Source organism: Ascaphus truei, chromosome 16 (assembly GCF_040206685.1).
Source record: "Ascaphus truei isolate aAscTru1 chromosome 16, aAscTru1.hap1, whole genome shotgun sequence".
NCBI classification, from domain to species: Eukaryota; Metazoa; Chordata; class Amphibia; order Anura; family Ascaphidae; genus Ascaphus; species Ascaphus truei.
Genome location: NC_134498.1, coordinates 45,113,581 through 45,138,761, shown reverse-complemented (window position 1 = coordinate 45,138,761; position 25,181 = coordinate 45,113,581). Strand labels below are relative to the sequence as shown.

Genomic DNA, 25,181 nt, shown 5'->3' with positions numbered 1-25,181 from the left:
CCACCCCTGTACTACAGTTTTTCCTGTGTTACAAGTGTCCAATAATTTCACAAATCAAATATGGGGAAAATATATATTTTAATAGTTTTCTTTAGATAACATTTTATATGGCTCCTTAAAAGCATTTTTTTTAATGGGCATATATCGCTGGGATGTGCTGATAGGGAGAAATACACAAATAAATTCCACCGTTATTCCTCTACTGTCCTTCCCCTCCAGTGCAAGACATCTGTACTTTCCTTCGGCTAAACGCATGTATTTTGTATAGGGGTTATATTTAAATAAATGTATTTATTTACACACATATGGCGGGTTCCGTTCTAGGCTGCCGCCGGAAAGCGAAAATCGCCGAAAAGCGGAACATAGCATTTGCTATATACACCGGCGATTTTCCGTCTTTCCTACCCCTCCTGCACATGCGTGAACTCGGACACGACCCCTTTCTGTGCATGCGCGACCTCGGCCGCCCCCCTTCTGTGCATGCACAGACATGGCGGCCCCCTTCTCAGTACCGCTGTATTGGCGGATCCCCGAGAAGCGAAACGCCGGGAAGCGGGGCCCTACTGTATTTATACAGCGCCATTAATGTACATAGCGCCTCACAGCAGTAATACACGTGACAATCATATAAATAACAAATAATACAAACAACACATAATGGGAAGAAGCGCTTCAGACGTAAAAGTAACATTTAGGTAAAGGAGTCCCTGCCCAGAAGAGCTAACAATCTAATTTCCAAGTTTTTGTCATAGGGATGAGGGTGTGGGGGAGGTTTCCCAATGAAGTTAGAACATTTTTTGGGAGGGAACGATTGCATTGATGGTCAAGTGGAACTGGCCAATGAGAGTATTGTTGCTAATGGTTTTCTATGCCCTGCATCTTCTCACTGTGTGGTTCTCTGTCTCTCTCTTCATAGGCATTTCCTATTTAAACATGGATCTGGAACTTCTCCTATCTTCAGTGCTGCCAGCCAGAACTATCCTTTAACATCCAACACTGTGTACTCCCCGCCTCCCAGGCCTCTCCCCAGAAGCACATTCTCTAGACCGGCTTTTACGTTTAACAAATCTTACCGTTGCTGTAACTGGAAATGCACAGCTCTGAGCGCCACCGCCATTACTGTCACGCTGGCCCTGTTGCTAGCTTACGTTATCGGTAAGACTTTCCTTCCTTCCTTTTAATACCTTATTCTTTTCTATTCTAAAGAAGCTTAACGTCTTTCTTTCCCCAGCTAAACTGTAATCCTCTAACCGTGTTTTGTTAAAGTATAAATGTAGGTGCAAGAAGATAGTAGGTGTAGATGAAGCACAGCCGAGGAAATCCTTCTTCCGGTATCCAGAGAGGGGAAAAAAGGCCAGGCCACTCCAAAACTGACAAAGGGGGTAATTTATTGCAAGCTAAACACACAGTGAAAAAAGGGACTAGATGAACGCACCTACGCGTTTCATACACAGAGTACTTTATCAAGGACATCTACACCTACTATCTTCTTGAATCTACTACGGGTGGATTGCACGCCAATGATGACAAGAGTGCCCCTGGGGTAACACAGGTAAAGAGCTGCAGTGCCTTATCATTTCCTGTTTACCACGGACATTGTCCTTTATACATAATATAGCTGGTTGGGTACTCAATATAGTGTACATAGTTGTGGATGTCAGGCCGACTCCACTAGTCACTTATCCTTTCTAGTTTTGTTCTATTACATTGGGGGCACTCCATCGTTATTTGGACTATCAATTATGGAATTATGATGTTCTTATCTTTCGCATATGGAATTGGTTACAACTGTTGAGCACCACAGTTACCACGTTTTTGTATAAATGTAAGTAAAAGTCGTTGTTGTGAAACAGTGATTTAAAGTGGCAATCCAAGCCGTTTTTTTTTTGTTCCATTTATTTTTCTATTGGATTGAAGTACGGGGTCTCCGGAGCTGAACCCCATTAATTTCATCTCTGGGGACCCCCTGCTTCCGGAGATGCTTACCTCCGTAGATGGTGCCAGTAGCCGCTCCAACTCGCCTCCCGGGTTTACATTATGGCCGCTATTCAAAGCTCCCGCGGCCAATAGGTAGCGGTGACGTCATCTGGTGCGTTTCCTATTGGCCCACAAGACACAGGAGCTGTAAACTGCAGATAGATGCCAGCACCCCCCCCCCCTTGGAGGTACGTAACCCCAGAGCTGCAGAGACCCCCTGCTTTAATTCTGTATGCAAAAATAGTTTACATTTTTTTTTTAAAGCCAGAATTTGGCCTCTTATGTTATGGAAGAACCAGGAGTTGTGCATTTCAGGGGTAAAAGTTGTGTATAATTTGTGTGATACATACGTATTTGTTCAGTGCCAAAGTGCTAGCAAACTGTTTATAAATGTTTTGATCGGGAATGGAAAAAAATTTCTACGTTCTTCCCAAAACAGCCTGACACATCCCAATTCATTTCAATGGAGGTCTGAGAAATCTACCACATTTTTGTTCCAAATCTCCCTACAAGAACCGTTCACATGTATACCACATGACTGAGTAGTTATTGTGTGTGCTATGTGACTTAAGTTACCAAATATAATTAAGCAGACGTTATTTAAGTTATGGTGGGGAGGGGGGAAGTGCCAAAAATCCTGCACCGTACGGTGTACAGTAAATAAAAATACCACTTGTGGTGCATTTGCATGTCTCAGACAGGTCTGCAACTCTTTGTTTCCTCTTTACCGCATAGCAAATAGTGCTTCCACTGCAGCCAGGGATTCTGGGTAATGACATGCAAATGAGCGCAGTCTGTCACTCTTTGGTTCTCATTAGGAATTATTTGTAGTACATTTATTAGTGCTAATATTGCACTGCAATTCTGCTTGTAATTTGCATTGAGACGATATTAAATATGTAAGCACGCCAACAGTGAACCAGAAAGGCAAAGTACTTAAACAATGATATGTATTTATTTTTGTTTAGAAGTCTTGTTATACGCATTTAATTAAAACCCCTGTGTCGTACGGAGGTAGCTGTGGGCATCTTGATCTTTCCCCGAAAATCTAAAGATTACAAGCATCATAAAATAGAGCGTCAGTGTCACTCTTAGAGATTTTTTTTCGTAAAAAATTGGTAATATCTGCGAAATTCATGGATTTGAAATTAGCATTTTAGGGGGGGGGGGATAGCTAAATTTGTCAAAAAAAAGTTCAGCAAGTATTAAAAGTCAATGTGCAAGGTCACATTGCCTTATATACTGCTATTTATTGCCAATTACATAACATTCTGTCAATGTGTCAACATTCTGACAACATTGGCGAAATCTGGTTAAAAAGTGTGTTTTTGCACATTTCTGAGAAATGTGAACAGTCGCAAAAGAATCTGCGATGCCCATTTGCGGACATTCACTGTTAATTTACGTACAGTAACAAACTATTGTTGGAAGGTTGATATATAATAATAAAAAATGTGCTCAACAACAACCACTAACTGAGCCCCTGTGCTGAAGCAGGGATATTCTTACAATTTGACCTGTTGGTGGCCCTTGGGGACTGGAGTTGGCCACCCTTGTGCTATAATTATGCCATACCAACAATAATACCACAAAACAATGTAATAAATACACAGTGCTGATTAATTTAAGGTAATTTTTTATATCTGAGACTGTTGAGAATGAATTTTAAAGGCAACCATTTCTTGGAAATGGCTCTCTCAAGTGGACCAGAGCCATTGAAATACTAAAGTGGGTTCTCTCTGCTGACCCTTACTACCAGTGAGAGGTGATCCGAAGGCCGATGAGTGGGAGAGCCCGGGAATTATCACACATCGTGCTACTTTCATATATCGATGCCAAGAACGGCGATTAGTCCCCAGGGCGGATGTTACCAGATAACACAATCTGAGATTTATAAACGCAGTGTGAAAGTCTCTGCAGCTTAAATCAACATAGCATGGTTTTAATATGATGCGCACTCTCCGCTTAGCACATAAATTCAAACTCTGCCAAGGCAGGAGAGCTCAGTGTCAGGGCAGAGCTACGTGTGTATACTTGTAACTTAAATCTACAGTAAACAGTGTGAAAAGCAATCAGACAGATCTTACAATATAAATGTACGGCACTGCTGTTTTCAACCACTTCCATGCGAGCAAATGCCATGTAAATACACCCTGTTAGTAATTTCCAAGTTTAGGCATTTAGAACATGCATTAGTAAGAATAAGTGAGAGAGAGGAATGTTCAAGCAGTCAGGATTTTGCTTCTCCGTTTCGTGTAGGGTTTGTTTGTAATCTTTCCCTGTGCATCCCTTTGTATAGAAACTCAGGTGGGCACAACAGTGCTTTTCAAGAGCCAGAGCGTTCTGAAAACATCTGCTAAAACAGTAGGTATAAACAGAATCTGTGGGGCTCAAGGTATCCTAATTATTTCTCAGCCATTCAATATGGTTAATTTCAGTTTTCTAAGCCTCTTCTTTCGTCCCCAGCTGAGTCTGATGAGGCTTTTCAGACTTAATTAGATTGTGAGGTTTTTTTTTGTACTACTTTGGGTACCAAATTTGTTGAATAGGGTACACACTTAATGCAGGGGTTCTCAACTCCAGTCCTCAAGACCCCCCTAACAGGTCAGGTTTTAAGATATCCCTGCTTCTGCACAGGTGGCACAATCAGTAGCTCAGATAGAGCCACTGATTGAGCCACTTGTGCTGAAGAAGGGATGTCCTGAAATCCTGACCTGTTCTGTTCAGTCTTGAGGACTGGAGTTGAGAACTCCTGACTTAATGGGTGTCAAATATGCTCGGCTAACCTGGTTCCAGAAACAAGTGGATTTTTTTTAAACATCTATTTTGTGTCCAGCAGGGCACATTGTTTTTAATAAGGAGTGTAGACCTTATCCACTAAGGTCCATATTTACCAAGTAGTTGTAACCCATCTTCTGGCCCAAGAAGACTTTCAAGTGAAGGTGGAAGGTGTAGCATTGAAAAGCACTGCTATGTAAATATAAGGATGAATGTCTGCAAAATGTGAATGTAAGAAGGTAAACCATGTTCCATGAGAGAACCATGGATACCCAACATGTTCTCAGAGTTGCCATGATCCATTTCTGATTTACAGATGGTAATCTTTGAGCAGTTAGAAAGCAGTGTGCTGAAGAGATTGGAAGGAGCAGCTGTAACCAATATGACCAAGCTGTTAGTCTTATCATTAGAACACAAACCATATATCAAATTAATCTGAACAGGTGCATACAGTACCACATTTGCCTTTCTTTTTTTTTTTTTTTTACATGAATTCGTAATAGGGGTACGCTGTAATTTGTAACCCTAATAAAACCCTTCCTTGCCAGAGACCCACAATAAATCAGCAGTTCCAAACTTTTCTTTGACGTTGAAAAAGACCCTATAACAATCCTTTAACCCTTTAATCGCCCGGGGGACTTCCAGTCATTAGCAATGCATTGCAGGCCACTCTTGACAGCATAAAGGGTTAACACATTTGTCCTAATGAAAAGCATTACTGCATGGAAATGTAACATCATACAGTACGAGGGAAAAATACCCCAAAACCTACAATTACCTGTTACAGCGACAGCGTCATGGGATTTTCTCCGGGAGCGATCACATGACCAGCGGCTGGTGCCCGGGCGCCAAACACTCCACTTCCATTTCGATCGAATGGGCCGCTCCATCGGGCAGAGGTCAGCCTGATCACATCTTAGAAAGTGAGAAAATGTCCACGATGGGCCACCTACTACACAACAAGGGCAATGTACAGGCTGAAGCAGCAATCCCATCAGATCCTAAACTGCATTATTTGTGGCACCGGGTTCTGCCCCGGGCTCTTGAGATACTGAGCAGTGTAGTTGCCGATGTTTCAGCTCAATATAGGCGCCACATCTCACTGGCCAGTAGGAAGACACAATATCACTCTTTGTGGCTTCTTATTTGACGGCCTGTTAAATACCGAGCTGAAACACTCGTAACTATCTCAGGAACCAGGAGGTCCCCAGAGCCAAAAAATAGCACCGTTTAGCACTGGAGGATCCTCTGGCTCTATTTCCAATTCTGGTGAGAATGCTGCTTTAGGTAAACAAGGAGGCATAAAGCGCACTGAGGACGTTTTTTGAAAAATATATGGTTTTGATTGTTAAGAAAGTCCTCTAAAGGACGACATAATAAACACAATTATACATTGATAACGTAGCGAAACTTACATATGTGCTTTAAAAAATGGTGAACGCAGACCAGGAGATCCAGGTATCCAGCTGATGGGTTAGATGTAATGCGTCTGGACCACCCACACCATCAGCTGGATGAAAACAGCCTCTCTCTACCGGTCTGGAGCTCCACCAATGAGAACGTGTGCAGCAACCTCACTCAACCTGACAGAGCACGTAAGTGCGAAATGCGTAGAGGTCATCTAACCCATCGGCTGCATATCCCGATCGCTTGGTCTGCACGCTCCAATTTTCTTAGCACATATGTACGATTCACTATGCTATCAATGTATAAATGTTTTTATTATGTCGTCCTTTAGAGGACTTTCTTAACAATACAAACCATATATATTTTTTTCAAAACTGTTCCAAAGTGCGCTTTCTGCCTCTTTGGTTTATATATATTCTTTGTGGGTTCCCTTTGGGAGCTCACACTACACGAGACTCTGGAGCACTCCTGTTGATGGCTGCACGGGGGAGTACAGTCGCACATCACATTTATGCGATAGCATTAGCGCGGATTTCCATATCTATTGTCGCTGCTTTCAGTATGTTATCACAATGAAGGGAGAGTAAGGAGAGTAAGAAGGGCATATGATACAATATATTCATGTCTATATTGTATTAACTGTCTTTATTTTCACTATTCATAACAATCTCCTATATAACTGTATATGCTGGGGCAGGAGTGCCTAATCTCTCCCTGCTGCTCCCCCTGCTCGCGCCCCCCCCCTCCCTTACCTTGTCTCCGGCTCTCTGCGTTAAATGATGCCGCAGCGTTATTTGACGCCACGTTGCCATGGCGACGCGTCGCTGAAGACAAGGTAAGTGAACTTGCAGAGGCCTCACGCTATCCCCCGGCATTAATTTAAATTCCTTGAGGGGAAGAGCGTGGGGCCTCTGCAACCGCCGCGCCCCCCAGTTTGCACACCCCTGTGCTGGGGTATAACATACTGCAATTTGTAGAAGATAAAATTATACTATTACTGTATATACTATTTCCCCATTACCATAGAGTCTTTGTCGTGACCACAGCACACTAATTGACATCTCTTTCTCTGGACAGTGATAGTTTAGCAATTATTAGTCTGGCTCTTACAGTCTGAACATTAAACACGTTCCTCTTTTGAACCAAGTTACTTTGCTTTTTTCCTTATTGTTCAGGAAGAATGAGAAACAGAATAAATCTTTTTTTTCTCTCTCGAAATGTCAGTCTTTCTATTAAGAGAAAAAAAAATTGATTTGCAAACTGAGCACATCCTCATTACATGAAACTCTACAAAATGTTCACTAATTATACTGGTACACTCAAAATATGGATTGAGCTTCCTTTTCCCCTTGCAAATGAGAATGCTGGAGATTACAGACAGGCAGTGATGTCCTGCAGGTCTGCCTGCTGAAAGAAGGGAGCCTCCAAAAATATATTGAGTGCCAAAATCATGGGTGGCTAACTCCAGTCCTCAAGGGCCACCAGCTGACCAGGTATTAGGGATATCACTGCTTCAGCACAGGTCGCTCAATCAGTGGCTCAGTTGGTGACTGAGCCATCTGTGCTGAAGCAGGGATATCCTTAAAACCTGACTTGTTGGTGGCCCTTAAAAACTGGAGTTGGTCACCCCTGGCCTAAATCCGACAAATCAGCATGGAATGTCATAGATAAAGTATATTTAATATAATGGTGCTGCTGAAGGCAGAATATATACAGAATATTAAAATGAGCCAAAGATAGGCAGAATGGCAGTACCCAGTAAGCACAGCGACCCTAAACATGTTTATGGTGGCAGAGAGATATAGTATATTCATTGTTAATACAGGGGGGCTACATGCTTTATAACTTTATGTGTAATTGATCAGGAATCAATAATTTTTTCAGCTAACAGAAGCACGGCAATCATTAAACTGTAGGTCCAGGATTTTCATCCTGAAACCCGACTGTATATAGCAGTCTAACCATCATTCAGACCTGGTATATGCGTAGTGCTATAGACTTCACAGCTGTGTTGTAAATGAATAAATAAATAACCAGATACTTGTGAGGGGAGACCCCTAAACATAAGCTTGATAGAAGATAGGTACTGGGTTGCAATCCTGGATAGTAAGCTCACTGATGAGTGACACATGGTAAACAATGATACCAGGACAATTGAGTATAATGACACCCTATAATGTACCAAAGTGTCTAAACAAATGAAGTCCTGAACAGGAAAACATGTAGCAAGCGAATAACTCACTTTAAGTGCTGCATAGTCCTTGCGATCCACAGGTGAGGGGTCCCCAGGTGTGCTTCCGTCCACGGGGTAGACAAGTAGAAGAAAGGACATTGGAGGAGCACTACTATACTTTTTGATACTTATAGTAGTGCTCCTCCAATTTCCTTTCTTCTAACCATCATTCAGGAATACCCCCTAGGACTAGCTGAACTAAACTCTGCAATGCAGAAAACGAGTCTCATCTACGAACTATGGTCTACCAGGATTTGGATATCTCTGTTTTTATATCACCGGTATCCGTTGGTACTGTATGTTATCTAGAACGACTGAGCTATGGAAGCTCCAATTTTGGGCATGAGGGGGGTCATCTTCACAGAGGCAGTGGGTGGAATTATTCCTGCTCAACGTAAACCCTATTAAAGAGATCCGCATAGTTTTAATCATATACTTCCTTTCCTTGAGAAGGGAACGGCTTGACAGACAATTGGGGCATCTAAAAATAAGTCTGTTGGAATGTTATAGAAAATGATGTTCTCAGATTTTTAATAAGGTCAGTCCTCTTATTTGTAATGCTTTTACCATTCTCAATACAACATGTTGACAATTGGTTGGTGCTGAAATATCTTGCAGCAGCTGCCCCTCCTGTAGCAGAGAGATCAACGTATGTACAGTATCTATTAATACCATGAATGTTTTTCAGAATGTTCATGTAGACACAGACAATGAAACTCAGAAATGATGCTCTCAGATGAGAACCAAGTAGAGAAAGTATCTTTAGCAAAAAGATCAAAGTGGCTTTTAAAAATAAAAACATATGCTGATTATTGTCATGAAATATTGACTGTTCCTGCATCTCCGTTATAAGGGATTGCATGTACATTTACAGAAGTATATTTCAGCAGCAGCAGCAGCAGCAGCAGCAGCAGCAGCAGCAGCAGCAATCCGTTAGATTTGAGTGAGAGAAGCAAAAACTACACTGAGATTTGTACATTTGTATTGTGTTGTATGTCTTTATTTATATATCGCCATTAATGTACATAGCACTTCACATTAGTAATACACGTGACAATCATATTAATAACAAATAATATAAATAAATAAAGGGGAGAAGTGCTTCAGACATAAAAGTAACATTCAGGAAAAGTGCCTGCTCCGAAGAGCTTACAATCTAATTAGTTGGTAGGAAGTACGTACAGAGACAGTAGGAGGGTGTTTTGGTAAGTGCGTCTGCAAGGGGCCAAGATTTATGTATGAGGTGTTAATTATCAGCCATGGAGCTACTCATATGCTTCCTTAAGCAGGTTTGTTTTGAGGTGGGTCTTAAATGTGGATACAGAGGGTGGTAGTCGGATATTGAGGGGAAGGGCATTCCAGAGGTGTGGAGCACATAGTGAGAAAGGTTTAAGGCGGAGAGGGCTTTAGATACAAAAGGGGTAGAGATTTGATTTGAATTCCCAGTCAAACCTGTGTATTATTCTTTACAAACTTTATTTCATAACCCGGACATGAACTAAATAATTAATATCAAATCAGTTGTAAGTGGGTCCTGCAAAACATGTTTTGCTCTTGCCTCTGCCATGGATGGCATTAGGGATTTATTATGCAAAGAGCGTACCAGAAGTATATTAAGGTCTTTGCACTAACGTATGCTCCCAAGTATATTTCTTTACTGGATACAAAACGCTATGCATGTATATTGAACACTACATTCATTTGTTGGTATACTTCAGACAACCTGTTTCTTAACATTGGATGTGTTCAAAGCGATAACCGTGTGTTGGTTCAGTTTTACATTCACCTACGTGGCTTAACATAAATAGAGCTAATTTATTCTGTAGTGTACACACTGTTTCTAATAGATAGCAGCATGGGTTTTGCGAGTGAAATCTTTCCACTGAGACTTCATGTAAAAAGGGACAGGAGAAATATCAAAATAACATGGAGATCAAAGTGAAGGAATTACTTGCACTGGACATGGGGGAACAGCATGAGAAAAAGTCTCGCGTTGGAGATTTTCAGATGGAAGTCAGATTGCATGTGTTAGGGATGAATACTTAACCAATTCTGTATGTTAATGAAATGCTAATGGAATGTGATTATAAACTGAATTATTTATATCTTGGGTACCCTTAGAAGTTATGTATATTGTATCTCTATGTGATGTATGCTAGGGTTCTTCTAGCCAGATAATATATAAAGTATATATAAAGTACACTTTAGGCTAGAGGTTCTCAACTCCAGTCCAGTCTCACCAACAGGTCAGATTTTAAGGATATCCTAGCTTCAGCAACGGTGGCTCAACCTTTGACTGAGCCACGGTTTGAGCCACCTGTGCTGAAGTAGGGATATCCTGACCTGTTGGGGGGTCCTGATGACTAGAGTTGAGACCCCCTGCTTTAGGCAATGAATGAACACTCTAACGATCACTCTCAGGAATGTTCTGGTTATTTTTTTCTGGAACAGTTTTAAAAAGAAATACTTAGAAGAATGAACATAGGAAACGGAATGCACAAGGAAGAGATAGAGGGCATGGAACGAATATAAAAAGATATGGGGAAAAGCAATGACAATATACACAATGGAACTGGAGTGAACATAAAGAACATAATGAACATGAAGATTTAATGTAGGAAATAGAATGAATGTAATAAAGGAAATAGAATGAACATAAGATAGGAAACAAAAAATATAAGGGTTTTATATCGTAAACAGAGAAAACACAGGGTATAGTGTAGCAAATGAAATGTATGAATCCAAAAAACGTAACTTTTTTTTATATATATATATTTCTTATGAAACATTTTGCTCCTGGGGTTAATTCATATTCTTTTTTTTATAGCAGTTCATTTGTTTGGTTTAACTTGGCAACTGCAACCCGTGGAAGGGCAGCTTTATGAGAACGGAGTCAGCAAAGGGAGCAGAGGTGAAGAATCCACTGATACCACGTTCTCGCCACTTGGAGGAAAGGTGGCAGATAAAGCAGAGAAAAAAGGTAAAAGTGACATGTACCTTCTGCTCTCACCTCGGACGGGAGAGGTCCCCAGTAAGACCATGTGCGGGGAATAATCAGCCAGCATTCTATTCATTTGGAAACAGAGTGGATTCATGTGCACAATTCTATATTCTGTTTCTTTAATGATTCCTAAAATCCTGTGTGGTTGGTACTGTATAGATGTAGCAAGACTTTATCTCACCAGCCCTCACTGTCCACCGAGCTGGGGGCAGTGTCTACCGTGATCGCGGTATGTCGGGGTCAATGCTTGGCAGCACCGAAGACGCCAAGACTTACTACATCTGTATGTACTTTTAAGTGCCTGTGTTTGTAGCAACTGAGGGCCAAAATGGTGCATCATACACTGTCAATCAGGGCTGGGCAACTCCAGTCCTCAAGGGCCACCAACAGGTCAGATTTTAAGGATATCACTGCTACAGCACAGGTGGCAAAATTAGTGACTCAGTCGCAGACTGAGCCACTGATTGAGCCACGTGTGGGTTGAAGCAGGGATATCCGTAGACCCTGTTCTGTTAGTGACCCTTGAGTACTGGAGTTGGCCAGTCAATGACTGAGCCACTGTCTTGTGCATTACACTACAAGACAATACTATCCATCGTATCTTGAAATATGTATCTACATTTCCCTATACATTAGTTTAATCAATATCTTAATTGTTTTGTTAATGAATTTTGTAATGCGACCTTGTAGAGAGCATATTAACTTTCACTGGAGTTAAAAGAACTGGTTAGATCTTGGCATATTAAGCCTAAATAGAATGTTTGAAGAAAAAAAACAATGTAACAAGTTATAGGTACAAAAGATAATTATAGAATGTTGCTTTTAAGACATATTCATACCTGATTCCAGAACAATGGTTTCCTCTGTTGAATTATTCATTATAGCTATAAATATTCTGCAGTGAATTTGTTTTCATTTTGTAATATAAACCAAGAAGTGCATTAGTTGAATAAGACCAAAAATAACAACACAAAATATCTGGAGCAAACTAAATTTAAGGGCCCAGTTACCCGATGAAGCCCCCTGAGAGGTTAGAAAGCTTGTAACAGATCAATTACTTGGTGGTCCGTTAAAAGGTATCCCCTACTCCCTCTCTTTGTTACTACATCAAAATGCGTAATACATTTTCTATTTAGAGAAATGAAATCTTAAAAGATGTATTGGAGCTCTACCTACCATCCCTAATGTCCACCAAGTCCAGACAAATACCAATCAAGAATACCCCACTGAAAATACCTGTAATAGGGGCACACCAGTTTACAATAGCTAGAGCTGTCAGGGGTGTCGGCCAGGCAGTGGCTAATCCCTGCCTGGAGGAAGGCAGGGCCACCAAACGAGCTCAGCTGAGTCTAGCAAGGGTAGTTGTTCTCTGTCTCTCCCTGGTCTGTGTACGTGCCTGTCCTTGACCCCCTAGTGACACCAGGGTATGTGGGCCATATCTTTGCGTCCTTTAATGCCAAGGGACACCAGTTATCTATATAGCCGTATATGGACTTTCATACACCATAGAAGCTTAACGATAGCCTAGAAAGAGCCTATACTTTATGTTGCTGAACTTGGGCTAGGAAAAGACTATACTTTATGTTGCTGAACTTGGGCTAGGAAAAGCCTATACTTTATGTTGCTGAACTTGGGCTAGGAACAGCCTATACTTTATGTTGCAGAACTTGGGCTAGGTAAAGCCTATACTTTATGTTGCTGAACTTGGGCTAGGAAAAGCCTGTACTTTATGTTGCTAAACTTGGGCTAGGAAAAGCCTATAGTTTATGTTGCTGAAGTTGGGCTAGGAAAAGCCTATACTTTATGTTGCGAGAAAAGGGCTGAGTAAAAGCCTACATTATTTTCCCTAAAACAAGTCTCCGTTCTTCACCTCTACTGTACATTCATCGCCTACAGATCCCTACTAATATTATGGGATTTTATGGTAGGCCACAAGGCAGTAATGACCGGCACTCTACAACATTGGGCAAAGCTGGTCTAATTTTCACTAAGAAGAGTTGTGAGGGACTAGAAGTAAATAAATAGAGATGTTAAATATATCTATACAATGCAGATTATTCATATCTGTGGGAGAAACACTGGGCAATGGGGTAGCCATCAGGAAACAAATATGAAATGCTACTTTAAATCACATTAAATTCTCATCTGAACATATTTTCAATAAACCCAGGTTATTGAAGTATTAACTCCGGCAGAAATAATATCATGAACCGAGATAGGAGTCTCAAAAATCAATGTGGAAATAAGTGGAACTTTTATTAAGCATTTTATAAGTTCATATGAGAATACCCTTAGAAATAGCAATAAAAAGTAACATTCTTGCAGAGACACAATTTTATGAGCTTAAGTTACTGCTGTTATACAAAGGGAAAAAAAGATGAATAGCCACTTACAATAACGTGTACAGTAGATACAATACATTAAAACAGATACAAGACTATTTAGAGACAGTCTTTCCCTAAACTACTGTATATTGAATTTCTTTATCAATATGCTTCTTTTAATAACAGAAAATCCTCTGAACCATTTAAAACCAGCATTTAAAAAAAAACAGATAAACTGAGAAGGTTTGCAATACAAATAGTTAAGTCTAATTATCACATAAAATATTAATGCATAATCCGTATATATTTGGTGTTTCCCTTTTGTGGAATTATGGATTATGACAGCCTGCATGCTTGTTCATTGCAAAGACCAGCCTGGCACTGCTTGATTCCTCAATATTTAATACAGAACAGATTAAAACATGCTAGGGAAGGGATTAAAACATGCTAAAACAAGTTAGGGTTGAAGGATATCCCTGCTTCAGCACAGGCGGCTTCAGCACCACTCGACTAGTTGAGCCACCTGTGCTGAAGTCGGGATATCCTTCAACCCTGATCTGTTTGTGGCCCTTGAGAACTGGAGTTGCCCATCCCTGCACTAGAGCTTACTCACATGCTTCCCATACGCTTTTATATCTTACTTAATATGTGTGTATTTGTATCCACACTGGACAAAGCACCCTTTCAGAGGGAACACCTATAAGGGGCAGTGGGCAGTATGGATACAACGAACTGCTAAGTAACATGTACAGTACAGGCTGACATTTGGAAGGGACCAAGAAGCCGGAGGCGAGTGTGCGTGATTCCACTCACTGAGAAGGGTGGTTTATTATCTTGATGATGTCATCATTGGGTTATGGCCGAACAGAACAGGTGCAGGAAAAATTTAAATCCTGAAATGTGTTTTTCAAAGACCACAAAAAATGTCATATTTTTCCTTTAAGGATTTGGAAAGTCAATTGTATTAATCATTTTATTTAAAAAAAAAAAAAAAAAATACTTTATTGCCAGCCAAGTGAAACTGCCTCTTTACATTAGTTCCCCTCTGTTATCATATTACTTAACAATCGTGGGCATAACATTTGTTTGTTCTTATGCAAAACAGTGTATCAAAGAGGAAGAGCAATAGACTCGGGAGAAGTTGATATTGGAAAACAAATCCTGCAGACCATCCCGCCGGGACTATTCTGGCGGTTTCAGATTACCATCCACCACCCACTGTATTTAAAATTTAATGTTTCTTTGGCCAAGGACTCCCTCCTGGGTATATATGGAAGAAGAAATATTCCACCAACACACACGCAGGTAGTTAACACCAAGTCAATTTATCTTCTGCTGACAATATCATTCATATATCGTGTGCAATATAATGTGTAGAAGCCATTAATGGAAATGTGTTGGTTCATAGAAATTATTGTATGGGTAGTTTTGTCAATCCCATGTAGTTTATGACTTTATTGGGTAAAAAACATGACTTATTGAATAAAAGTATTTAATGAAAGTCTACGGCCCCTATGCATTACTATGTGAGGCCTCTTTCCGGGGCTGGAGGAGATTTATTTGAATGGAACTGAACTCCTCACCAGCTTAGTAGACATGGCCTTTTTATCTCCCTCTTTTTGAATAATTCCCTAAAACGCATTACCTGTTTTTATACAAAATTGGCGTTTGAAGATGAATCACTGATATCATGCGGTTACAGCTATGGATTGTTACTAAAAGACCCATGTGGGTTATTCGCTAAATGGCCAAATATGTTGCCAATATTTATTGATCGTTCAAGGTAATGATTGTGCTGCTGTGTTTCAATTCTGTCCTACCATTTGTCATGCAGTGTACCCAGGCAGACCAACAAACAAATAAATAATATTATTTCTTTTTTTTTGCTCCTTGACTTGACCTCTTCCAAGCTCTTAAATTACATGGGTTTCCTGAGTTTACCTATTGAAATGTGAATTTTCCATGATGTTTTCACAGTTTGATTTTGTAAAGCTGATGGATGGAAAGCACTTGATAAAGCAAGAACCGAAAAATGCAGAAATCCCCCACCATGCACCTCGAAGTCTAATCCTGGCATCCCTACAAGAGACAGGCTTCATTGAATACATGGATCAAGGTGGCTGGCACTTAGCCTTTTACAACGATGGAAAGAAGATGGAGCAAGTATTTGTATCAACGACTGCAATCGGTAAGAATGCCTTTGTCCTTTAACTAACCTGTGATGAATCCATGAACGGAAGGACTTCACACTCCGTTTTACGGGTTTTCCTAAACCACAAAAATATGCACATGAAAAACATTTTCTTGGCAGTAACGTTAGATGTTCAGAGAAGAGATTATTATGCAATTGGCTGGATTTTTTGAAAAGCAATAAGACTTTGTGGTGATTTCTGTTCATTCAGCCATACCATTTATATTAAAGGGCAACACTTTTACTGGTGTTTATGGATTTAGTTCTAATTTTTTTTGTTTGTTTTGGTGAATCTCGATTTTGTTTGGATTAAATTTGAGCTCAGCGGAGAAACTTTGTTCCGACCTTCCACACGAACTTCGAAGTTCACAAATTGTGGATTTCAAACCTACCCACCCCTACCTCATTTCATTGTGTCCTGATAGTAGAGCTGTGTCCTGATAGTAGAGCTGTGTCCTGATACTAGAGCTGTGTCCTGATACTAGAGCTGTGTCCTGATACTAGAGCAGTGTCCTGATACTAGAGCTGTGTATGGATACTAGAGCTGTGTATGGATACTAGAGCTGTGTCCTGATACTAGAGCTGTGTATGGATACTAGAGCTGTGTTCTGATAGTAGAGCTGTGTCCTGATAGTAGAGCTGTGTTCTGATAGTAGAGCTGTGTCCTGATAGTAGAGCTGTGTCCTGATAGTAGAGCTGTGTCCTGATAGTAGAGCTGTGTCCTGATAGTAGAGCTGTGTCCTGATAGTAGAGCTGTGTCCTGATAGTAGAGCTGTGTCCTGATACTAGAGCTGTGTCCTGATAGTAGAGCTGTGTCCTGATAGTAGAGCTGTGTCCTGATAGTAGAGCTGTGTCCTGATAGTAGAGCTGTGTCCTGATAGTAGAGCTGTGTCCTGATACTAGAGCTGTGTCCTGATACTAGAGCTGTGTCCTGATACTAGAGCTGTGTCCTGATACTAGAGCTGTGTCCTGATACTAGAGCTGTGTCCTGATACTAGAGCTGTGTTCTGATAGTAGAGCTGTGTCCTGATAGTAGAGCTGTGTTCTGATACTAGAGCTGTGTTCTGATAGTAGAGCTGTGTCCTGATAGTAGAGCTGTGTTCTGATAGTAGAGCTGCGATCTGATAGTAGAGCTGTGTCTGATAGTAGAGCTGTGTCCTGATACTAGAGCTGTGTTCTTATAGTAGAGCTGTGTCCTGATAGTAGAGCTGTGTCCTGATAGTAGAGTTGTGTCCTGATACTAGAGCTGTGTCCTGATACTAGAGCTGTGTTCTGATAGTAGAGCTGTGTCCTGATAGTAGAGCTGTGTCCTGATAGTAGAGCTGTGTCCTGATAGTAGAGCTGTGTCCTGATAGTAGAGCTGTGTCCTGATAGTAGAGCTGTGTCCTGATAGTAGAGTTGTGTACTAACACTAGAGATGGGTGAATTTTCTTTGCGTATTTGGATCTGCAGTGGATCGGCCGGTTCCTTTGGTCCGCGGATTTCCGCGGATCAATCTCAAAAAGGGCGATTCGCATTTTGCGGATTTTTTATTAATATTACCCATACACTCCGCGGATTCCACAAACCATGGACGGATTTGTGAATCCAATCCGCAGACTCACAACCCGTTGGTGCATTCTTAAGAATCCGCAGATTGGATCATACAAATCCATCCACGGGTTGTATCCAACGGCGGCTTTTCTTTTATAAATCTGCGCGGATTAAAAGCGACCAAATCCATTTGCGGATTTTACACCGGGGAAACGGATTTTGCTTGGAAAATGCGAGAGAATCCGGGAAACGGATTTGGGCAGATTCGCCCGTCTCTTGCTAACACGTTCTCATAACAGCTTTTTTTCTGTTGAAAGGAGACGGAGATTTCCAAAGTAAAAATGTTGCATTCAAGTAACATACAAGTGAATATGAATACAGGTCTGTGAGCTGTTGCTATTATTCTAGCTCAAGATAAACAAAAAACGAAGTGTAAAGGGAAATTCAGATAACAGGTTTAATTAGCAATGTATTCAGGTCAATTTTGAAATCTTATTCCTTATTCATCACATTGGATTATAGATGCAGTGGAGTTCATTAAAAAAAATGCATTGTTTATTCATTGTGTTTTGACCTCGTGAAACTTTTCAGCATGTCCCTCCCTCCACCCCCCAAATAAAAGATTTTTTTATATCTTCTCTTGCTCTCAAGTAGATAACAAATGTATTATGAGCTCTATGTATCAAAGGCAAAATGTTGGCACAAAATTGTTATTTTGTCACGACTCGCGCTGAATTATACCCGTGCCAAGCAGCTTCTATATTAATCTTAGTTGCACTATTTTTAGATATGTCTGCAACGAGATACGAGGTTTATGGAGTGAGTGGGAGGAGTTAGGGGCGGGGGTTACATTTGCATATTGGTGCAGGTGTATGCCACAGATAATTTGCGGCTTGTGCTAGGTTTCTTGACTGTTTTCTGCGTTGGTTTTCTCTGTCACTGGTAGAGTCAATCTTATTTATAGCGCAGAACAGCAACTGTGTTGGCGCACATGAATCTCTCGATACATTGAGCCTCAAGCATATAACTCACCCAACTATACCATGAGTGGCCAACTCCAGTCCACAAGAGCTACCAACAGGTCGTGTTTTCAGGATGTCCAAGACTGAGCCACTGATTGAGGCACCTTTGCTGCAGCAGGGATATCCTGAAACCCTGGCCTGTTGGTGGCCCTTGAGGACTGGAGTTGGCCACCCCTGAGCTATACAGTACAGTCGGATAAATTAAAAAGTCCAACATAGAAACTGCTCCTTTTGAATAAATAATGTGGGCAAATGTACATGCTTTTCATGGCATCTTATTTATGTCATTGATTTTATGACAATTTTATGCACCCATGTAACATTTCGACGTGCTTCAAACACTCACTCATGTTCTCGCTGCAGCAGCATAAAAGCACACGATTGTCTTTTTGTTCAACGGGAATGTGCTGCAATTTACCCGCAGCTGAGTCACTCACAGAGTGCATTAGAGGTACAGCTAACACACTTTAACTACTGCTTGATTATATGTTCCATTCTCATTGTTCATAGAAATGATGGATGATTGTTCTACTAACTGCAATGGCAATGGAGAATGCATCTCTGGACATTGTCACTGCTTCCCAGGATTCCTTGGGCCAGACTGCGCCAGAGGTAATGTCCTTCGCTGACCTCATATTGTCTTTGTATAGTCTGCCCCAAATAGGGACATTTGGTAAGATCTCTGCAAATGTACCAATGTGACTTCTAACTTTACATGATTTAACATGTTTCGTATTTTATTCCTGTTCAATACGACAAAGCACAGTGAGGGTAAGGCCGCGTCCAGGGTGATTGAGCACGCGCGCTCTCGAGCGCCTTGACGTCACGCTCGGATGTAGCTGGGGTGATTCCTGGCCTGCAGGATTGTGCGATTGGGGGACGTGGTGAGGGCGTACCTGGGGGCGTGCCTGTGACATCACGCGAGTGGTTCGCCCTCATTGGCTGAACCGCGCACCTGACCAGGGCATCGGGCGACAAAGACAAAAAAAATTGTCTTTGCTGCACGCATCGTGCCTGCCACGCTCACGTGCACGCGTGCATGTTGCCAGTGGCTTTTCCAAAAATACTGGACACAATGGTGAAAAGTGCAACACGCCCTAGACACACCCACACCCATCTCTCCGTTCCATGCTGTTTCCTCCTCTCCATGGCACCACCCCCAAGCTCCTGATACCTCCTGCTGATTGGCTGCTGCTGGGTAATCCAGCCAATCAGAGTGGAGGAAGCTGCCCAGACCCCTAGCAACAGCCCTACTCTCTCCCTGCTTAGGGAAATCCTGCGGCCCCCCAAGCCGGTCGGGTCACTATGTCCAGAGAGGTAATACCGGTATACACATACACGCCCAGAGAGGTAATACAGGTATATACATACACGCCCAGAGAGGTAATACCAGTATATACATACACGCCCAGAGAGGTAATACCGGTATATACATACACGCCCAGAGAGGTAATACCGGTATACACATAAATGTCCATAGAGACAATACCGGTATACACATACACGCCCAGAGAGGTAATACCGGTATATACATACACGCCCAGAGGGGTAATACCGGTATATACATACACGCCCAGAGAGGTAATACCGGTATACACATACATGTCCATAGAGACAATATCGGTATACACATACATGTCCATAGAGACAATATCGGTATACACATACATGTCCAGTATTACCTCTCATTTTTTACTGGACAGAGTGTCCAAATGCAGGACAGTCCAGTCCAGTCCAATACTGGACACCTGGCAACCCTATGAGCACGTGCAGTTTGGACGTTACAGTTCAGTTGCATTGCTTTGATCTCCCCCCTAGCCGCGGTTTAACACTCTTTGCAGAGTGTGCACTGTAGATATTACGTAACGGTAATGTGTTTCAGTCCCCTCCATGGGTAACAAAATGGCTCTCTAGTGGATAGCCATGTAAAGGCCAGAACAAAACCAGGAAGTGATACCGGTACCTTCATCAGGATAATCTCGGGGATACAGCTCAGCTCCAGAGATAATTCATAACTCCACCTCTTCCCCCCTGTTGCTATCCTGTAAAAATGAAAAAAAGGTTATAAATGGTGGGAATGTTTGTTTAACGCAATAATTGATTCTTTTTTGTTGTTGTTGTTGCTAATAACCTATTTGTATTACAGTATCTTTGTGTCATTTTCTGTTCGTGAGATACACTGTATCAAGATGGGAACAACAGGATAGGTTAAATGAACATACCCTTCAGGGGCTGGAATTCCACCCACAGAAGACAGCAATATACCAGTAACACCTTTATCTGTATTCTGTAGTGAGGCCTATGTTTGGTGAACTATACGGAAAATGTTCACAACATTTCTCCGCATTTGCTGCTAATTTTCCGTGCTCCTGTGGGCGTTCTCAAATTGAAGAAAGTACTGTATCCACAAATGTAGGAGAGATTAGACATGTCATACACACTAGGAGACGCAATTAAAAGGTGTTAACGCCATGCAGAAAAAGCCAGTACATTGATTGTACCATTCAACAAAATCCTTCCCGAAGGCTGCCATGGTGATGTGTGTAATACTGATTTAGAGACTTTGCTTCTGATGTAAATTCTAGCTCCTTAAAAACTGACATTTCTCCAAAGTGCTCCATAAGGCTAAGGCTAAGGCCCCGCTCCCTCAGTCAGTGCGCCCGCACTGCAGACAGGCGGGGCGCTGACAGACACAGACCGCGATATGCGGTCTGTAGGGAGCCGGGAGCCGGAGAGGGAGGGGGGCGGGAGTGGGAGGGAGGGGGGCGGGCTCCGATTGTGGTGCCGTCCACCCCCCCACACACATACATATATACACACACACACATACACACATACACACATACATACAGTACACACATACACACACACACACTTTGATAACACGCAGCTCCTTCCCTGCTCCCCGCCCAAGGCGCCTCCCACCTAGCTCCTTCCCTCCCCTCCTCCCCATTGGCTGACTCGCGTACCACGTGATGCGTCAGCGCCGAAATTCACAAGATTCTTGCAGCATCGGCCGGGCTGTTCTATAGTACGCGCGCTTGCTACGCCGTGCGCACACTGCAGTTTTAGTTGGCTGAGGTTAGTCAGCATTTCTATAATGATGCCGCGCAATTTATTAAAGTATTTATTTATGTATTTCAAAACTTATTTAACACACACACACACACATACACACACATACACACGGACACACATACACACATACACACATACACACATACACACATACACATACATACACATTTATACAGTACCTCACTCGCTCACAGCATACACACAAAAAGCGTACGGCACGTGCACGCGCGTTCACACAGGCACGCGCACGCACGGCCGCACACACTATAGAACGGCCCTCAGAGTAGCATTCAGAGTGAGTACCTGTTTCATGTTCGAAGATGTAAAGTATTTTTTTTTACCATTGACTTCCTCAATTCATTTAGCCTCTTTTACGGACTCCCTCTTCCTGTAAAGAACCTGTGGTTTACCGCAATTCAGCTGGCGCTGTATTTATAAGGAGTTAAGTAGTTTTCAGTGTACTTAGTGACGATAAAGGTTAATCCATCCAATTTAGAGCATCAATATTGTCTGATTTATTTACCAACATTAAAAAGTCATTTAGCACAGCATACTGCATTTCAGAACGTAAGAAAATGGGACTTTTCGCCAGTAACTCCATATATTGCTGTCTTCTATGAGATCGGGAAAGAACTGCCAGTACAGTAAGAAAACAAAATCAATTATGTTAATAGCACACTGAATGTGCATCAAAAAAACATCCTACTAATTACTCTAATTGCTGGGATGTCATCTCAGGTGAGGACATGTTCTCTTGGCAGACAGCAGGTTAATAATGTTTCAGGGTTAGTAAATAAACTAATCCTGGCTTTGCCCCCCAGGCTGAACACAAGCTGTGGTTACCTGAACTTGGAAAAAAAAGTCTATATTCCAGTGTGCAGTAACTATGGGCACAGATGGAAGTTCCAGGATACAAACTGGCACCACGTACCCTCTAACAATATTATCTGATGCCAGATTCTTGTTATATCAAATACAGACAATTCTGGTGGAGCGGGGGAGGGGGGATGGGTGAGGGGTGACTCCCTCTCCACTCCCACTCCACTCCCACTCCCACTGACACGATCTGCATTTATTCTACTTATACCCATTGAATTTTCAATTTAGAATGAGAAATGATTGCTAAGCTAATGTATCCCCTTCTCTCGACCCATTTCTAGCCCCTGAGTGTTAAGCTCTCAGGGCAGTTCAGGATGGATGATGGCACTAACCAATCGCTTAGTTAGTTGTGCTTTGGTGTCAGGGGTGTGTATGGCGATGTGCTGCGGTGTCGGGTGTGCATGGCAATGTGCTGCGGTGTCAGGGGGTGTGCATGGCAATGTGCTGCGGTGTCAGGGGTGTGCATGGCAATGTGCTGCGGTGTCAGGGGTGTGCATGGCAATGTGCTGCGGTGTCAGGGGTGTGCATGGCAATGTGCTGCGGTGTCAGGGGTGTGCATGGCAATGTGCTGCGGTGTCAGGGGTGTGCATGGCAATGTGCTGCGGTGTCAGGGGTGTGCATGGCAATGTGCTGCGGGGTCAGGGGTGTGCATGGCAATGTGCTGCGGTGTCAAGGGTGTGCATGGCAATGTGCTGCGGTGTCAGGGGTGTGCATGGCAATGTGCTGCGGTGTCAGGGCTGTGCATGGCAATGCGCTGCAGTTCAAGGCAACTCTCTAGGGCAGGGGTGGGCAAATCCAGTTCTCAAGAGCCACCAACAGGTCAGGTTTTCATGATATCCCTGCTTCAGCACAGGGGGCTCAATCATTGGCTCAGTCATTAGCCAACTCCGGTCCTCAAGGGTAACCAACTGGTCAGATTTTAAGGATATCCCTGCTTCAGCACAGGTGGCTCAATCAGTGGCCCAGGCCCTGAAGCTGGGATATCCTTAAAACCTGACCTGTTAGGGACTGGAGCGAAGCAGCACTGGCTTAGGTTGATGATCTCTGTGGTCAATGGACAATACAAATATGTTTAAATAAAACGCAGAGAAGGGAGGCACTACCCGTTGGAATCACAGTGCCGACCCCTGGCGACCTTTCACAAGTAACTTTGTTTCCCTGTGCCTCGGGGCATTAAAATGAGATACTAAGCTCCAAGGGGCAGAACAATTCTATGCGACGTGAGGAATACTTACACTTTAAATCTATAAGAGGGAAAAAGATGGAAACATTACTTTTGTGCCGCCATCTTTTTCCCTATTATACTATTGTAGACTTCTATGTGAGCAACTCTGCACCAAGATTTACTCTCTCATTTTTTGTGTTGGTGCCCCACTTTTCCAGACAGATAGGGAAAATGCTGCACTCCTTAAATTGTAAACAAAATAGATACAGTTACCGGTGCTCCAATGTTTGTACGAAAGCCTGTGATCAGTCCTGGATAGATGATAAAAGGAACAAAGGGCACAACGGAATTAGAATATCCAAACTCATTTATTGAGCCAACACAATAGTGTTGGCTCAATAAATGAATTTGGATATTCTAAATCCGTTGTGCCCTTTGTTCCTTTTATCATCTATCCGGTACCCTACTTTTGACATCGAGACTGCCTCTGTATACCTTTCTATTTTATATATATATATATATATATATATATATATATATATATATATATATATGTATATAATAAATGTGTCAGCCGGCACTTCCAATGGTAGGTATATAGGTAGGTGCATGTCCCATAAAGAATCAAATTAAACAATACGATTCCGTTGTTGCACAAAATCAGTAGACAGCACTCAGGTAGTTGAGGTATAAGAATATGTAATGCAGAAAATACAAGGCACAATTCTCCGACGTTCTGTCCCCAAACGGGACCTTTCTCAAAGTGATGCACACCGAACGTCCGATAATTGTGCCTTGTATCGTCTGCATTACATATTCTTATACCTCAACTACCTGAGTGCTGTCTGCTGATTTTGTGCAACAACGGTGTCATATTGACTATATATATACAGATATAAAGATGCATAAGTCATAAGTCTTGGATTACAAACACACACTGTGCAGGTTTCTGAGATGTCATTTCTATGTTATCCTTTCAGACTCGTGTCCCGTGCTGTGCAGTGGTAATGGTGAATACGAGAAGGGACATTGTGTGTGTCGAAACGGGTGGAAAGGTCCAGAGTGTGATGTCCCGGAGGAGCAATGCATTGACCCAACCTGCTTTGGCCATGGGACTTGCATTATGGGAATCTGTATCTGTGTACCAGGATACAAGGGAGAAATATGTGAAGAAGGTTTGTTTTCCGACACTTACTTTCTCTCTTATAAGTTTTGTTATTTTCTGATTTTTTTTTCCAATGGTCTGAAGCGCAATTGTCTGTATTTCTTCTGTTTCTTACTGCGTTATTTAGAAAGAAGTGCTGTGTTGCACTATTTAAATAAAACTATACATACAAGACATAGCGAGGTCTTTTAGTAGCTGTGACTTTGTCCATGTGAAACCGCACGGTTTCACATGGTCATAAGTAGGCAGAAATCCACATTCTGTATTGCAAATCACATCGTTTAAACAGCGCCTGCGAAAAGTGATGAACCGCACTGTTTAGCAGCCATATCGGACGGATTGTACTTGCTTTCCAAGCGAAATGATCTGCGGTGGCGCTAACTCCATCCAGAGCCTGATATTAGGTTTTGATGAGATATGGGTTTTAC

The 25,181-nt window shown here is 42.1% G+C and overlaps 1 protein-coding gene across 5 annotated transcripts in view; it reads left to right on the top strand.

Moving 5' to 3' along the window:
* TENM1 (teneurin transmembrane protein 1) overlaps positions 1 to 25,181 on the top strand; it is a 318,544-nt gene that overhangs the window by 169,669 nt on the left and 123,694 nt on the right. For 4 of the 5 annotated variants that reach the window (XM_075573424.1, XM_075573423.1, XM_075573420.1 and 1 more), the window contains 6 exons: positions 917 to 1,155; positions 11,223 to 11,375; positions 14,826 to 15,025; positions 15,698 to 15,908; positions 18,977 to 19,078; positions 24,569 to 24,763. In XM_075573424.1, the coding sequence (XP_075429539.1) occupies positions 917 to 1,155; positions 11,223 to 11,375; positions 14,826 to 15,025; positions 15,698 to 15,908; positions 18,977 to 19,078; positions 24,569 to 24,763 (1,100 nt within the window). The remainder of the gene's footprint in view (positions 1 to 916; positions 1,156 to 11,222; positions 11,376 to 14,825; positions 15,026 to 15,697; positions 15,909 to 18,976; positions 19,079 to 24,568; positions 24,764 to 25,181) is intronic. The other variant, XM_075573422.1, reaches the window with a different exon arrangement.